The 17,341-nt window shown below is 37.5% G+C and overlaps 1 protein-coding gene across 8 annotated transcripts in view; it reads right to left on the bottom strand.

Annotated features, from left to right (window-relative positions):
• CCSER1 (coiled-coil serine rich protein 1) overlaps positions 1-17,341 on the bottom strand; it is a 709,135-nt gene that overhangs the window by 280,648 nt on the left and 411,146 nt on the right. For 5 of the 8 annotated variants that reach the window (XM_083571140.1, XM_083571139.1, XM_083571141.1 and 2 more), the window contains exon 9: positions 14,209-14,286. In XM_083571140.1, coding sequence (XP_083427266.1) covers positions 14,209-14,286 — 78 coding nt within the window. Of the gene's footprint in view, positions 1-3,236; positions 8,643-12,306; positions 14,287-17,341 lie in introns of those variants that run through there. The other 3 variants (XM_083571143.1, XM_083571142.1, XR_014538426.1) reach the window with 2 other exon arrangements.

Consider the following 17,341-nt stretch of genomic DNA (forward strand, 5'->3'; position numbering starts at 1 on the left):
ACCTTCCCTGCTTTCTTTTCTGTTATTTTTTTGTCTTACTCCTTTCTCTTTCTTCTTCTTCTTCTCTGCTTTAATTATTGCTTAAAACATTATTTCAAAAGTGCTCCATAGAATCATTACAAACAATAAAGGGGGAGAAGAGCTCTTTTGTTCAAAGGAATGTTATATCCCAAGATCCTTTTCTACATTTTGTACTTCTGAGTTTGCAAAAAAAATAAATGTATTTTTTATAAAAATTATTAAGGTGTCTTGTTATGTCAGTATTTCTCAAATGCACCATTATGTGAGAATACCACTGAAGCTGGAATATCACTAGCATCCATCAAGGTATTTAGACCATAAAATAGACTATCTCCTGAATTTAATGAAAAAATGGAATGGAAAAATCTGAGTTCTACCTTATGCATTTGTGTGAATCTGAAAAGGTTTAATGTGTATAAGTATGGAATTAAATATATCAGAATTGTTATGGGATTTCTGGTTAGTGTAGAAAATATACCATGTAAGCTTATTATCGCAGTAAAGCTGCAATATTATATCCAGCTTTGCATTGTAATGACATTCGCAATGTTAATATATTTAGAGTAGGGTAGTTAAAAAAAAAAAAAGGGATTTCAGTACTTGAAAATGATGTACTTACTTGAAAACATCCTGTATTTATAACCGTATTTTCAGAGCAGATGCAGCAAGATTTACACAGGTACTGTCCATATGAAACAATGATGGCTATTATAGTCTGTTCATCCTCCCTATTCACACATTATTTATGTTACATGTGCGGCTATCACATGGAGCAGTAAGAGAAATCAGCTGTCCTTGCTGTCCTGAACAGTGCAGCCCCTAGTGGCTCCAGATACATGACATCCATGTGTTCAGCATGAATGTTTGCAGAGTGCTGTGAGTAGCTGAACACATGTAGTTACTCCAATAATCAGCACCTGTGTGATCAACTACTGATGCAGAGGGCCCCTCTCCTGAGTACTGTTTGCAAGTTCAGCTCTCACATATTGCATGCATCACTGATGTGGAGCAATGCATGAAATGCACCATAGTCTATCATTTCAGTCTCCTCACCTCCCACTGTATTACATCTGTGCAATACCTGGATGAAAGCTTTTCTTCTCATGATCAATGGGTGCACTAGTAAAAGCAGAAGTCAAGGACTTTTTTCACTTATACCAGCAAACTGCTTTCCTTTCACACATCAGTAAAAGGGTGGGGGAGAAATGATTCTTCTTCCAGATTCTTTTCTGCCCGCATCTAGTAGAGGCATGCAAAGGATGGCGATGGTGACAATGATACAGTCAACCATAATGAAGGAGAATGAAGTGGTGCTACAAGGCTCTTTCCATTGAGTAAAAATGAATGTATATTTGGAGCTAGAAGGGTATTTGTGGAGCCAGGAGGGTATGTGTGGAAATAACATGTGCTGGCAGAAGCAACCCCATTCTGAGCCCTGTCAGTCTCTCGCCAGCCAGAGCAGAAGATGTAGGGGATTCTGACTTGTGGGGCAGTGGCTGGAGAGGGCACACAAAAATATGCAATCTGATGTATTCCCCTTTTCTCAGGGGAACTTAAGGAGAACAGGAGGGCTTTAGATTGAACAGATCCAAAGCCTCCCCCCACCCCCCACAGGTCCCCTTTCTCCCAACAGCAGAGGAGGGACCAATGTGGATGTTTCCTTGGCTGCAGTGGGGAGACTTCTTTGGCTAGACAGCATGTTCTTCCTTTCTGCCTGAGGTGTAGGAGTTCTGCAAAATTCTATGGCCCTCCCAGGGACCACAAGAGTGCAACCTAAGATACTTTCTAGGCAAATAATTCATCAAACTATAAAACATTTCCTGGAATGTACCACTGCAGACTGCTGGTGTGGGATTGTACAAACTGAATTCTCCTCCATAAAGCCATTCTTCTAGATCAGGAATAGTCAACAAGGTGCTCTTGCAGTTTAATTCCCTTCTTTCCTGATCCTGGCCTCAGCCAACAGAGTATTCCTGATGTTCTTACCTGTAGTGTGATGTGATGCAGTTATGCCATGTTTTATATCATGTCTAGCCATACTTCTGAGAAATCTGCATTGCCTTGGATTCTACCCATGCAATCGTATGCATGTCTGATCGAAAGCAAGCCCCATTGAGTTCATTGAGAGCCTGCTTTAGCTCATTGAAGTAGAGCTTAGGGTGTATTTCCAGCTATGATAACAGATGCAATCAGATGCAGATACCAGAAAAGAAGTTAAGGGAAGAAAATGAGAATAGAGGAAGAGAATAAATTCAGTGAAGAGATGTTTCCTTCAATCTCCTTGAAACAGTATTTGTTACTAACTGGATTATAAAACATGTTAGCATTAAAATTCTAAAACTCACCATGTTCTTATAAGTGTTCTGTACTATATCATGTTCTGTACAATATATAGTATAAGGATAGAAAATCTGTGGCCCTCCAAATGTTCTTCAATTGCAACTCCCATAAATCGACCTCAGCCAGCATCCCCAATGATCAGGGATGAGGGAGGTGTAGCACATCAGGATGGGCCACAGCTACCTTACTCCTGATATGGTAGTACAAGAGAAAGAGGTAAAAGATCTGTAAACTGGGTTAGGTTTGGCTATGCAAAGAAGGAGAAATTGGAAAAAAAAATGAGAGAGTTCAAAATTGTGTTCCATATGCAAGTAAATTCTTTACAAAATAATAGGCTCAAGATGAGAATCGACAGCTAGCAGAGCAACAAATGAGCTAGAAGTAAGAATAAGAAAACAGAAGAAAGACTGATTGATGTTTTGTTGCACCTATGCTAAACTGTAAATATAAAACTAGATGATGTGATTTCTCCTGTAGTTACTTAATATTGCCTGATTATAGTAAATTCTGGGGAGGGTGCTTCTCAACAGAGATCCATGTATTGGTCCATGTAAACCAAACCACCCTAATTTGCTAGTCCCGAACTTATCCACTGGATTACACTTCTCCAAATTTTGTGGCTGTCTCAGTAAAAAACCAAACAAAAAAGTGCACAAAATGTGATTTTTACAGGAAGCTTGTACAATAACCTAAATTGCTTTTTATATTTTGTAAACTGCTTAGTAGCCTGTTTTGGCATGAGAAGTCACAATAGACTTGGTGTGGCCGAAAACGGTTTCCTGCCTAAAACAGGAACATTGGCCTTGAATGTTGCTCTTGGTAACCACCAAAGTGTACTACTGCTGACCCCAAAGGACAATACAACTGTACACAAGTTATGGAAGATAAAATTATACTTTATTTTGATTTTTCAAATGCCTGTAATAATTTATTGGTAATAACTTAATCAAATATTTGTTAATGCAAATGAGAATAGTGAAGAATACTTGTTTTTTATAATGAGCAAGGCATTTTGTCCCAGCAAACCCCCCAAAGGCAAAGGCAGATTCATCTTTATACAGGCAACAAAGTGAAACTAATTGTCTATGTGGTGTGTGTGTCCAAGGATATGTTATTTTAATTAAATAATGTTGGTACCAATGAGATGCTGATTGGTTTGTAAACTGAACGTTCAGTACATGAAGAATTCCACAGGGCCTTTAAAAAAGAAGAAAAAAAATATGATAAATGAAGTCTCAAAGATTAAGTTGCATGCATCACTGGTAGAAGAGACATAAAACAATATTTGTGTTACAGATGCCTTGTGCCCTAAAAAGTTGTATTAAAATATTTAAGCCAAAGCACAATAATGATTAAAACAAATATAATCATGCTTACTATTATAATCAGTGAAATACTCCAATACATATGTTTTAACTAAAACATTGCACATTTAGAGAATCTCAATGAAGAAGGATCCCACACCTATATGAAGAATCAGATTAGGGGGAAATTGAGCACCAAAGACAAACAAGATGAACTGAGGAAAATTAATAAAATTATATTAGCTTAGTGTTGCTCTGAATCCAATTACCTAATGCAAAGGAGATCTGGCTGTGTACTCAACATATGCTGCACATGTTTCAGACTTTTCTAGAGTGTTTGTCTAGAGAGTTTGTGGATAAGGAGCTGTGATAAATATCAGGAAGTCTCTGATCTGAATTTAGCTTATATGTAGCTTTAACCAGAGTGGGGAACCTGCAACCCTCCATATACAATTCCCATTATCACTGACCATGCTGGCTGTGTCTGAGGGGAGCTGGAGTTCAACAGCATTTGGAGGGAAGCATCGCTGCAGAAACTGAACTTCTGGACTTCACCCCATCACCTTTCTTCAGTATGTAAATAAGAAGACTGACCTACCTTACAAGATTGTTGTATGGATGTCAAAAACAAAATGTTTTGACATTGATTTAAGATATGGTTATTGTTGTTATATTGTGCAGTTAAGATTTTATTGGTTTTCCATATATAGATAAGACATCACTGGACTTTTTTCCCACTAAGGATAACTCATGTACAGTATTCACTGAGTTAAGAGATAACTCATGTTTTCACTGAAAGCCACATCTTGTACCTTAACTGCATTTTTTAACTATTCTTAAAAATATAAAACCACTGTTGACTATTAGCATTAGACACTGAGTAGAAGCACTGTGAGATTCTGGTAAATAATCTACTTGGAATGACTGCATTTCGTCGAAATGCAGCTCTGCTTCAAAAGTCAACAGAGAGAGCTACTTCTGTGAAGCAATAGCTTTAAAATATCTTTAAGTGTTTGGGGAAAAATATTTTGTAATACGGTAAATGCAAAAACAAGAAAGAAGAATTAAAAATGTGCACATGCTCCCATGCTCACCTGCAATCATATATTATACATAAGATCCAGAAGTAATGCAGATGAATACATGGGCATGCAATTATGAACCCAATCAGTAAGTGCAAATTGTTCATGCATTGCTAATACGTTTTGAGATATGGACCATATTTTAGATGTTGCAAATACTATCATAATAAATATGGAAGACACAGAAGGAGAAAGCACCCACAACAGCAGAAGAGATGAACAATGGCAGGAACAGATGTTATCCTATGTAAACATAATGGTATTTTTGGCAACAAACTGCAGAGCCAGAATTTCTGTCAGGTGGCAAGGACAAGACACTCCATTCCTTTCCAGGAAGCCACAAGGGAGTGTTGTGCATCAATGCATTTAGCCCTAAATGCTGTCAACAAAGAGTTTACCATGAATGTGCTGTAGCAATATCCATAAGTGGAACACAGAACTGCCCAGTGCATCATGTAAAATAGTTCACTGGCTTAAAGTGATTTATGTTTCAATGTCCAAAGCAATATCTATCCATATAAATATATTTATTTTGCCAACTATGTCTGCTAGCTAAAAAACTAAAACAAACAAACAAGAGGGTTGTAGAAAATGGGTGAAAAAAGGGGTGTGGAGAAGGGTAAATACAAAAAGGGGACTATATTGAGCAGTCTTCACAATATTTTTAATGATCCCCCCCCACAATAGTTATTTCTATTTTAGTTGTAAGTCGCCTTGAGTCCTTGTCTGGGGAAAAGTCATTGGCTTTAACCGTGCAATAAACCATTTGAGAAGAGATCATGAAGTGGTTTCCATCACATCATGAAGAGCAGTTCTTTTCAAATAGTGTGTTGGATCCATTCAGGCTTTCTAAATGCAGACGATGTCTTCCACTTTTGGAATTTACACCTCATTGAAATGTCGCAATTGAAACCAACAATGTACTTCGTCTTGCCTAAGCATCACCATTAAAGCTGCTCATGACCCTACCTATTATAGCACTTGACTGTTGTGCAAGTTTTCACAGTTAGTAGCAAGCTGGTTTCCTTCTTGCCTTTGGATCTACCCCACTGCAACAACATGGTGATGATTATAGCTGCCGTGTCAAATGAGTGACCCCTCCCCATACCACTATGTGCAGATTATAATGTTTTGACTGGGTGCAACTCCCATCTTGGCACATGATGGTCATGCTTTAAAGTCTGCTTCTCAGTACCCTCATCTCAGCATTGTTTTGTAAATTGCTGAAATGGATAAAGGCTGAAGATGGTGCATGTTACAACATAAAAGAATGAGGTGTAATGCAAATATAGTCCTCCAGATCACCAAAGGAAGAGGGGAAAAGAGGAAGAATACAACTATCTGGAATGGAAAAAGTAATTCTACAAGATAATCAGATTTTGAAAGAAGTGGAGTATTAATGATGGTATTTCTAATAATTATTAAGGTGAGTGTTCTGGATTGAAAGTAATGCCGGCATCCAAGAGTCCCTATCCATCTGGAGCAAAATGTGTCATCATAGACACATTTCTACCACTCAGGCTATAGCACAATAACTGGACAGACAAAGATGCATCAAGAAAGAATAGTGCAACCAACAGTTGCAGTTGTGGAGGCCACATAAGATGGAGCTGTGTCTATCTGTACTATAGAAAAGTGGGGGACCAATGCAAATTGCACAAAGATGGTGTTCAGTGATGATGTACAGCAGAAGAAACCCTACACTCTGATGTTCACTGTACTGGGATAAGTGACAAACAATTTGACAGAAGACATGCTAATGCATGTTAATTAAAGCTCCACATCAAAAGTCATGTTTCTGTCCATTTGTTCTCTGTAGGTCAGGCCACCTCTTGAGATATCACCACCAAACTTGGCACATGGGTTTCCAAAGGAGGGATAGTGATCTTTGTTAATGTTCAAATGCCAGCCACCATTAGAATCAAGATGGTAGACCAAAACATCACTTTGGTGTGACTTCACAATATTATTATTATTTTTTACATATGTTCATCCACCTCTTGCAATATCACCACCAAACTTGGCATTAGGGTTCCTGAAGTGAGGCAGCAGCCTGCATTACTGTTTGGACGCTGGCCGCCATTGTGAATCAAGATGGTAGACTGATACATCACTTTGGAATGACTTTGCCTGTTTTTTTATATAGTTTCAGCTGCCTCTCCAGATAGCGTCGCCAAATTCAGCATGAGGGTTCCCAAGGTGGGGACAGTGGTCTTCATTGATATTTAGATGTCAGATACTATTTTGATTCAAAGTGGCAGACCAATGCATGACTTTGCCCAATTTTTACAGTTTTGGATCCAAACTTATAAGTTGCACTTTCCATTTCAAAATCACGGTATTTTAATGTAATATAACCTGCTGTGACTAGAAAGAGTTGGTCAAGCTACTCTTCAGGTATGTGTGTATACCTATATCATAATCAACTTATGTTGGTTGCATATCATTTTAATTGCATAACTGTTATGGCTTTCACCCAAATAGTAAAAGTTGTGGGAACGGTAATGTAGTGAAGTGCTGAAAACTCTCTCTTGGTTTACCTGGGAAGTGAAGGTGTGTGTACGGTTATCTGGCCAGTTTGAGTCTGCACATTTGCCCCATACAGCCACTCAAGCATGCATAATGGAAGTGGGTGAGATTGAGATCGTGTCTCTGAAGCAGTTCATCTAAAGTTCTGAGCAGAGCCAATATAAAGGCTGGGCACATATAGGCTCTGTCTTCACAACTGAGAAAAGGCAAGATCCTCTATTAAACAGACAAAGCCTATACGCATACAAACTTTTAAACAAATGCAGGATGGATGGGAGCAGGGTGGTGGTGAGACAAATTCAGTGTGTTCCCTGGACCATGGTGCAGAATCTTCTACAACATTGGGCCGGAGGTAGTGGCAGGTGCTTGAGTGTTCTCCGACAGAAGAGCCAATAGTAGGAAGTTGCAAAAGCACTACGTTTGATTAAGGAAAATCATACCCAGCCATAGGAATAGCATCTGTGTCTGCTTAATAGTAACATATGGCTTGGTACTGAGGCACCTATCAGTTCATGTAATCTTATCACCACTGAAAACTCCATTACAAATGGTACATGCATCTTCGTTCTTTGTTTTGATTATGCAAGTGAAATTTAAGAAATTATTTCTTGATATCTTAATCAAAGAAGATTTTGAAGAACAGAAGGTGAAAAAGGTTAAACTGACATTGATTTATTAAGATATGCTCACCACTTACCCATTAGCAATTTTCTCTCCCTCCCTATTTTACACACACACACACGCACACACATTTTGCACCCAAATCAGTTTTGCTTGGATATTATCTTTAAGTATGCTTAGAAATGGGATTATTATTTTTTAAACAATATGTTGTTTTACCTCATTTTCTGGCAGAGGTCTCTTGACAACCTTTGCAACCTTTGAACACATGAGATCTACCTATTTTAATTAATCCCCCTCTTTATCAATATGCTATGCGCAGGCCAATTATCTAAATCCTGGGGCACAAATGAGCTTAGCAAATACAGAGGTGACCAAAATTGCAGTTCAAGGAAATCTGTTGAGAAGAAGACATCATAGTTCTCCACAATTCCAAAGTGAAGTCTTAATGAAAGGTAAATAAGTATAGGCAAAACTAATTTTATGACACCACTTTGCAAATGTTTTCAGAGCATTCTGGAAAATCAAAACTGCACTGCACTGCACTGCATTCCATATTAGTCAAATATTCAGGACACCATAACTTAACAGAACAATTTACAATGCAGGAAGAAATGCTGTGTTCCAAATTATAGTAACATAATTCCTTACTTAGGGTGGTACACGATTAAGTTTTGCTCAGAGTAGGCCTGTTGAAATTAATGGACATAACTTAGTCATGTTTGTTAATTTCAGTGTGTCTACTCTGAGTAAAACTTTTTTTTTTTTTTTTTAAATAGATTTTATTGGTTTTCATCAAATTATACATTTCATCTCGAATATAACAAATCATAACTGTTTTGGACTTCCTTCAGCGTCTCTGACAATCATCCATATTTTTACCTTTGATACACATTCCCTTTTCACGTATTGCCAATGTTCCTCCTTATTCCTAGTATTTCTAATAAACAATACTTATTTGTTTTTTACAGTGCCTCTTGGAAACCTGCTAGTGTTGTGTTAATACCACATATATTTTTCAGATAATCCACAAATTTTTCCCAGTCCTCAATAAATTTTTGATCTTTACTATATCTAATTTTCCCAGTTAGTTTATCCAGTTCTGCATAGTCTGTCAGTTTTAGTCTCCATTCTTCTACTGTCGGTATCTCTTCTTGTTTCCACTTCTGGGCCAACACAATTCTGGCTGCCGTTACTGCGTATTGGAAAAGCTTGCAGTCCTTCCTTCTTATGTCCTTTCCTACTATCCCTAAAAGAAAAGCTTCAGGTTTCTTCACAAAAGTATATCTTAACATTTTTTTCAACTCATTATATATCAATTCCCAAAAGCTTCTCACTTTCTTACATTCCCACCATTGATGAAAGAACGTCCCTTCTTTTTCTTTGCATTTCCAACATTTGTTATCAACCTTATACATCTTTGCTAATTTTACAGGTGTCATATACCATCTATAAAACATTTTCATCACATTCTCTTTCAGTAACGTACAAGCCGTAAATCTTATGTTCTCTTTCCACAATTTTTCCCATTCTTCGAATTGAATGTTGTGCCCTACATCCCTTGCCCACTGTATCATTACCGATTTGACCTCTTCATCTTTAGTATACCACTCCAACAATATCTTATACATTTTTGACAGAATTTTATACTCATTATTTATTATGTCTTTTTGGAAAATTGATTCTTTTTCAACATATCCTTTATCCTTCAAGTCTTTTTTAAATGTTTCATTTACTTGGAAATAGTGCAGCCAATCATTCATATACTCTTTAACTTGTTCATATGGCTTCAATTTCCATTTTCCTCCTTCACTGGTTACCAATTCGCCATATGTACCCCATTTTTCTCTCGTATTAATCTTCTTAACACTCAGTACCTCTAGCGGGGATAACCAATGTGGTGTTTTTGGTTCTAATATATTTTTGTATCTTTCCCAGACCTCTATTAGTGGACCTCTGAAAATATGGTTTCCAAATCCTTTGTGAACCCTTTTTTTATTGCACCATAGATACGCGTGCCACCCAAATCTGTTGTCGAAACCCTCAAGATCTAATAGCTCATTGTTTTCTAACTTTATCCATTCCTTTATCCAGCATATACATGCTGCTTCATAGTACAGTCTCATATCTGGCAGGGCGAAGCCTCCTCTTTCTTTTGCATCCGTCAGTAACTTAAATTTTATTCTCGGCTTTTTCCCCTGCCAGATATACCTTGAGATCACTTTTTGCCAATCTCTGAAGGTTCCTGTACCCTTTAATATGGGTATAGTCTGAAATAAAAACAGCATTTTCGGTAGCACCGTCATCTTTATCGTAGATATTCTTCCCCAGAATGATAATTTCAATCTGGCCCACACCTCCAGATCTTTCTTAATTCCTTTCCAAACCGGGATATAATTATTTTGATACAAATCAATATTCTTAGATGATAACCAAATTCCCAAATATTTGACCTTTTTCACCACCTCTATCTCAGTTCGTTGCTGCAACAAATCAATCATACTTTGTTCCATATTTTTTACAATAATTTTGGTCTTTCTCTTATTCAATCTGAATCCTGCCACCCTTCCAAATTGTTCCATTTCTTCTAATACCTCCTTCACACTTTCTAATGGTTCTTCCATAGTCAGTACCAAATCATCGGCAAAGGCTTTAACTTTGTACTCGTTTTGACCTACTGTTACCCCTTTTATTTGCTTGTTTTGTCTAATTGCATTTAGGAAGACTTCCAGAACCGTTATAAATAACAGTGGTGATAGTGGGCAACCTTGTCTTGTTCCTTTAGATATTTGAATATCTTCTGTAATAACATTATTCACAATCAATTTTGCTCTCTGTTCCGTATAGATTGCCTTTATACCATTATAAAACTCTTGTCCCACTTCCATATATTCTAAGTTTTTCAACATAAATTCCCAAATCACGTTATCAAAGGCCTTTTCTGCATCTACAAACATTAAAATTGCTTGTTTGTCGCTCCTATCAGACAGATATTCTATGACATTAATTATATTTCTTACATTATCTCTCATTTGTCTGCCTGGTAGGAAGCCTGCTTGATCTTTATGTATGAGTTTTATCAATATCTTTTTCAATCTCTTCGCAAGAATTCCTGCAAAGATCTTATAGTCTGTATTTAATAATGAAATAGGCCTGTAGTTTTTGACTTGAGTTAAATCCGAGTCTTGTTTCGGAATTAATGTAATAAACGCTTCTTTCCACGTTTCTGGAATGTCTCTTTCTTTTAGGATGTTGTTCAAAACTTCAGTCAACGGGGTCACCAACACATCTTTCATTTCTTTATAATAACTCGATGTAAACCCATCCGGACCCGGGGCTTTCCCTCTCTTCAGCTCCTTTATCACTTCCTTTACTTCTTCTTTTCCTATTGGGGCATTCAGCTGGTCTTTTTGGTCTGTCGGGATCTTCTGCACCATTTTCTCTTTTAAGTATCTTTCTATTTTCTTCTTCTTATTTCTTTCTTTATTTTTATATAACTGTTTATAGAATTCCAAGAAACCTCTCCTTATTTCTTTCGGATCGACTGTCTCCTCTCCATTTATCTTGATTTTATTGATTGTACTCTGTTCCTTTCTCTTTTTCAGTTGCCACGCAAGCCATTTTCCTGATTTGTTTGCAAACTCAAAGTTTTTTTGTCTTAACCTTTTAATGTTCCATTCGACTTCTTTATTTATTATCATTGCAAATTGAGTTTGTAGTGTCCTTATTTCCTGCTTTATTTTCAAATTATTAGGTTTTTTGATCAATTTTTGCTCATTTTCCATGATCTGTCTTAAAATCTCTTTTGTCCTTTTTTCTTTATTGTTTTTCCTCAGTGAGTTTTGCTGAATAAAAAATCCTCTCATTACTGCCTTACTTGCGTCCCATACAATACTCATTTTCGTACCTTTATCGATATTATCCATAAAATATTCCGAGAGTTTCTTTTGTGATTTTTCCACCAACTTCTGATCGTCCCATAGATTGTCGTTCAATCTCCACCTGAAAGTTCTTTCTTCAAAACCTTTTAACTCCAATTCTATAGGGTTATGATCCGAAATAACTTTGGCCTGAATTTCAATTTTTTGGATTCTTGGAGTCAAATCGCTCGAAACCCAAATTTGATCTATTCTTGATAATGACTGATTCGGTTCTGAATAATATGTAAATTGTTTCTCCAATGGGTGTTTAAGTCTCCAAATGTCAATCAGATTACAGTTTTTCGTCATTGTAAAAAATGTCTTAGGCAATTTCCCTTCGTTGTTCTTTACTTCTCTTTGCCTGTCCATTTCCAATGATACCACACCATTCATATCTCCCATTATTATAATTTTTTGGTCCACATACTCAGATAATTTTTCTTCCAATGATCTATAAAAATCAGTCTTGTTTCCATTTGGTGCGTTTACTCTGAGTAAAACTTAGTTGCATATCATCCTTTAAGTTCCCCTGCTAAAATTAAAGCCCTGAATTGGTGGAGTGTATTGGAGATATATGTACCAAAAAACCTAATTCTTAGCTGCATGACATTTGTTTTATCAATCTGTTATCAACGATACTTCCCTTGTTTATGCTAGCAAATGTGCTGTTTTATTTCTCCCCATTATCTGTTCACTGTCTTTTCTCCAAGGTGTCTTTATAATATAAAGTGGCTAAGCTTGGTGACATCAGGGTGCATGCATATCCAGATATTTGTTAACTTGTGTGAGTAAAACATATGGCAATCCAGTTGCAGCTCCTGACTGTGAAACCCTAGGGAAATGGCAATGGAAAATCTTGAAACTTGGCTGGTACAAAAATTGAGGAAAACACTGCTAGCCACGAATCAAAGTAAAACCCTCAAAATAATATTCATTTGTGACTTTGAAACTTCTAGGTTAACTCAAGTAATCTGGAAAGTTGTCTCTTTTATTCAGGTAAAAAAAATACCCCCCAAATACCACCCAAATACCACCCAAACCTTATGAGAGGTTTCCCTTGGTGAATCATTATACTGTTTCTAAAAACTGCTTTATTCTTGCTTTTGGTAATTTTAATTTAGTCTCTTTGATGCCTTCGGGTAGATCAACAGACAGGATATAGATGTAATAAACACACAAATGATGTGATAAATAAATAAGCGTAAGAATCAGTTTCAATGTGCTGATGATTTGGCCTACGGTCCTGGCAGACAACAGTACCACCACAGAATGCAGAGATGGAAATGCAGGTTCTACAGATCTCTCATTTGGCCATTTCACCCAAGAACACTGGGTTTCTGGCTTGTTTGTAGGCAGCCCCAAATCAGAATCCCACTCCAAATGGAAAGTGGGGAAGCCAAAGAGCTAGTCCACAGAGCCATCCATTCACATATGATCACAACAAGGATTCCCACTTCTTTGAAAGACAACAAAACAAAAAGATGACTTCCTTTAAGGTTAATGTCCAGCACACCTACCAGAACAGGGCTATCCTATTCATTAATTCTGCTTTGAGAAACAGAAATTCCATAAAAGTAAAATGCACACAACAACTTCAGTACTGATGGAACTGACCAAAAGCACATATGAATCTACATCAAAAATCAGAAACTACTTTAGAGGATGCTGTTTGAAAAAGGTAACAGTACCATGTTCGTTCCGGTAGATAATAATTGTGGTTCTGTCTTTCAAACCTTGATTACCAATATACTTTTCAAGGGAGGTTGTAATGGGAATGATATCACATGCAAGCCAGCTCTATTAATCATTCCAATACATTGGAGTACTTTCTTGATAGTCACAGTTCATAATCGCACCAGGATAAAAATTCTAATTTTCAATTAAATTACTAGCAACATCCCCTGCTGATACCCAGTGATTAAAATATTAATGCAAACTTCTCTGCAAACTTCTCCAGCTTTCATTTGTAATACAATTTTTAAAAAGAAAATAAAAGACTAGCTTAGTCTTTGGTGATTATGCATAATACGTTCATTAAGTTGTTAATAAGTAGGTAAATGCTTTTTACAATATTTGAAAATAGGGAAAGACTTCAAATTCTACTAATACATATTCTCCACGAACATTCCTGCACAAATTCTAGAGAGTATAAGGGAATTGTTGGTAAAACAAGCAATTAATAGGACATTGGTATGCTGGCAGGTAGCTGTAATTATCTTCTTTTTTTTCTGTTGCAGAAGGCATTTGAGAATCATTTAAGAGCGAAAGATGAATGGTGTTGCACTTTTACATCAATACGCAGACACAGCAGTAGCAAAGGAAAATAGGCTGGTAGAGATTTAAATATCAATACAGAAGATAAAAGAAAAACTGTTTAAAACAGCTACTTACATCGTGGCCTACAAGTTCAGTCTGTGTGGATTTATCTACTTGAGAGGCAAGAGTCCTCTGTAAATATTGGGCTTTTTCCTGTGAAACAAAACAAGACAAGACAAAACACTCCAGGTTAGTCATATTTTTCCTCCTTGGTTCTTCAGCTACCAACATCCAGAAACAAGAGGTCCAAATATCATACAGTAACAGGTTGCTGGGAAACAGGAGTTATTATAGTACTATTCTCAAGGTAAAATTTGTTCCCCTGATGCTATTTTGCTGGTCCATTTATTAGTCAGCTGCTGAGATCATATATTAGATGCAGCGTTAAAGGGAGACCACCACTGGCATGATTTGCAAAGGACCATTTCACAGGGAACTGATTTAAGACTTAAAAACATTTTTAAAAATAAAAATAAAAATCTGCAATCTTACTCTCTGGAGAAGTTACAAGAATTTTACGCACTAAACCATCTGTTATATAATGTGAAGATGTATGGACTCTTGGTTTCCATTTGTTCAGACAAGGGAATACAAGCACACAACAAAACTGCAGAGATGAAAACTGCGGGAGAAATATATGTTTCCATGGTACATAAGGGGGAAAGCACATTATTATTATTATTATTATTATTATTATTATTATTATTCCTAGGTTTTATTTCTCCCCCTTTATCTAACCCCTATATGAATTCCTTAGTTCATTTTTCTCAGCTGATTTGATTAGGAAATGCATTATCCATTTCAGACTCTAATCAACCTCAGTTCCATTGACATCTCATCTAAGGGCAAATGAATCAGCCTGTTTTCTCTCTGTCACTTTTGTATGCGTTCGCTCATAAATAAATCTTTCCTATCCTGCCTCTATGCTAGTGTGCTAATGTCAAATAGTTCCATTTGAATGCAAACTCTCTATTTTTAGTTCATTCTTTCAAAACACACATTTTGAAACACATTTTCTCTCAAAAATATACAATGCAAGCATATTTTGATGCATTAAAAAAATGAAATAAATGGAAAATGCAGATAACTATGAGTTGTCCTTGGTACCCTGAGTTTTACCCTAAACTCCTGCTTTCCTTACTGACCTATAAATGCTTCCAGACCATCTTCCAGTTCTTGTCAGACCAACAGAGCACATTCATGACTCTTGTTTTCAGAGCTATCTTTTCTGTCTGCTTGTTCCAAATCCAGTTCAGCAGATTCCTTCCCTTCGATCAACCCTCAGCTTCTGTCATCCAAAGGATACTGAATGGCAGGGAATTAGGGAAAGACAGAAGAAAGTAATTCTACACCAGGGATGGGGAACCTCAGGTCTGAGGCCCTCCATGCCTCTCCTATCTGGCCCTCAGAACTCTCTCCAGCTCCCACAACCTCTCTGCTCTTGGTGAACCATGAAGAGTGCTGGGTTTACGGCTCTGTCCACAGGAGGAGGAAGAACTGTGTGGCTGCTGTAAATCTCGAGACCACAATAAGGGAAGCAGATTTGTTCACCAAGAACAGGGAGCACCTTCATATCTAATATCATATCTTCATATCTGATACAGTGGTACCTCGGGTTAAGAACTTAATTCGTTCTGGAGGTCTGTTCTTAACCTGAAACTGTTCTTAACCTGAAGCACCACTTTAGCTAATGGGGCCTCCTGCTGCTGCTGCACCACTGCTCCACGGTTTCTGTTCTCATCCTGAAGCAAAGTTCTTAACCCGAGGTAATATTTCTGGGTTAGCGGAGTCTGTAACCTGAAGCGTATGTAACCTGAAGCGTATGTAACCCCAGGTACCACTGTAATTGGTTTATTAGCACTATTGTGAAATTTTCAACTACAGGCTATTGTTTTTGTTAAACACACACACACACACACACACCTCTTCTTATGTGTTAAGCCTTGTCACTTTTGTAGCTTTGGCTTGTTAAATTATTAACTACTGAATACAAAATTGCAGCAACAAGTTTACAGGGCATGTGCTGGTTATCTGAAATATTGAGTAGTATCATGGGTTCTAAACAAAGTCATAAAACATTTCCCTGGCATAAATGAACTTCATAAAAGTGACAATTTGGCCTGCAAATATAATTTTCTGCAACAGGCCCTGTATCAATCAATGGCTAATAAAATGCTAAGCTTCATAACATCCTAAAACAGGTCCCCCCCTCCCCCCAAAATTAGAGCACATGTGAACCAGCATCTTGAGGCACATTTTTTGTGGGTTCATAGATTAAAACCAAAAGTTTCACACTTTACTCAAAAACTGTTCCTCAATCGTCTCTTAAAACAGCAACATTCCTTCTCTCCAAAGCACTGAATGGCAGATGCATCTACAAAGTATCTTGATTTTTCAAGGCACACTTCAGCTTTTATTGTGGTACAGATTTTGGGAATCACTATTCTAAATGCCAAGAAGTTTGTATTTTGCAGCTTGTACAATTACAGTTCAGTGTTTGTTAGATGTGCATCCAAGTCAACATGTTTAGGAGTGTGCTTTCCAAACTTTTCATGTTGGTGACACACTTTTTATACCTGCATCATTTCACAGCACAGCAATTCAGTTTTACTAGCAAACCGGAGGTTAAACTAACCCATGGGTAGGCAAACTAAGGCCTGGGGGCCGGATCCGGCCCAATCACCTTCTAAATCCAGCCCGCGGATGGTCTGGGAATCAGCGTCTTTTTACATGAGTAGAATGTGTGCTTTTATTTAAAATGCATCTCTGGGTTATTTGTGGGGCATAGGAATTTGTCCATTCCCCCCCCCCAAAAAAAAAACATAGTCCGGCCCCCCACAAGGTCTGAGGGACAGTGGACCAGCCCCCTGCTGAAAAAGTTTGCTGACCCCTGAACTAACCCCTTTCCATCCCTGGGAGAAGTGCAGGGAGTGGTCACATGACCCACCTATACACTGCAGCTGACACACTAATGTGTTGCAACACACAGTTTGTAAAGCTCTGTGCTAGAGACTCACACTGGAATCATCTTTAGAAGGAAGCGTGATCTTTTAATCCTATTTACTTGCAGCAAATATTTGAGTTGGCTAGGATGGCAAATCACTAATATCTACCCATCTCCAGTACAACCAAAAGGCCAATCGTCAACACTAGCTGGACAGTATAATGACAACACATGGACAGAGATGGGCTGTAGATGAGACTAGCT

The sequence above is a fragment of the Podarcis filfolensis genome, assembly GCF_964270895.1.
Source record: "Podarcis filfolensis genome assembly, chromosome: 9".
Classification (NCBI taxonomy): Eukaryota; Metazoa; Chordata; class Lepidosauria; order Squamata; family Lacertidae; genus Podarcis; species Podarcis filfolensis.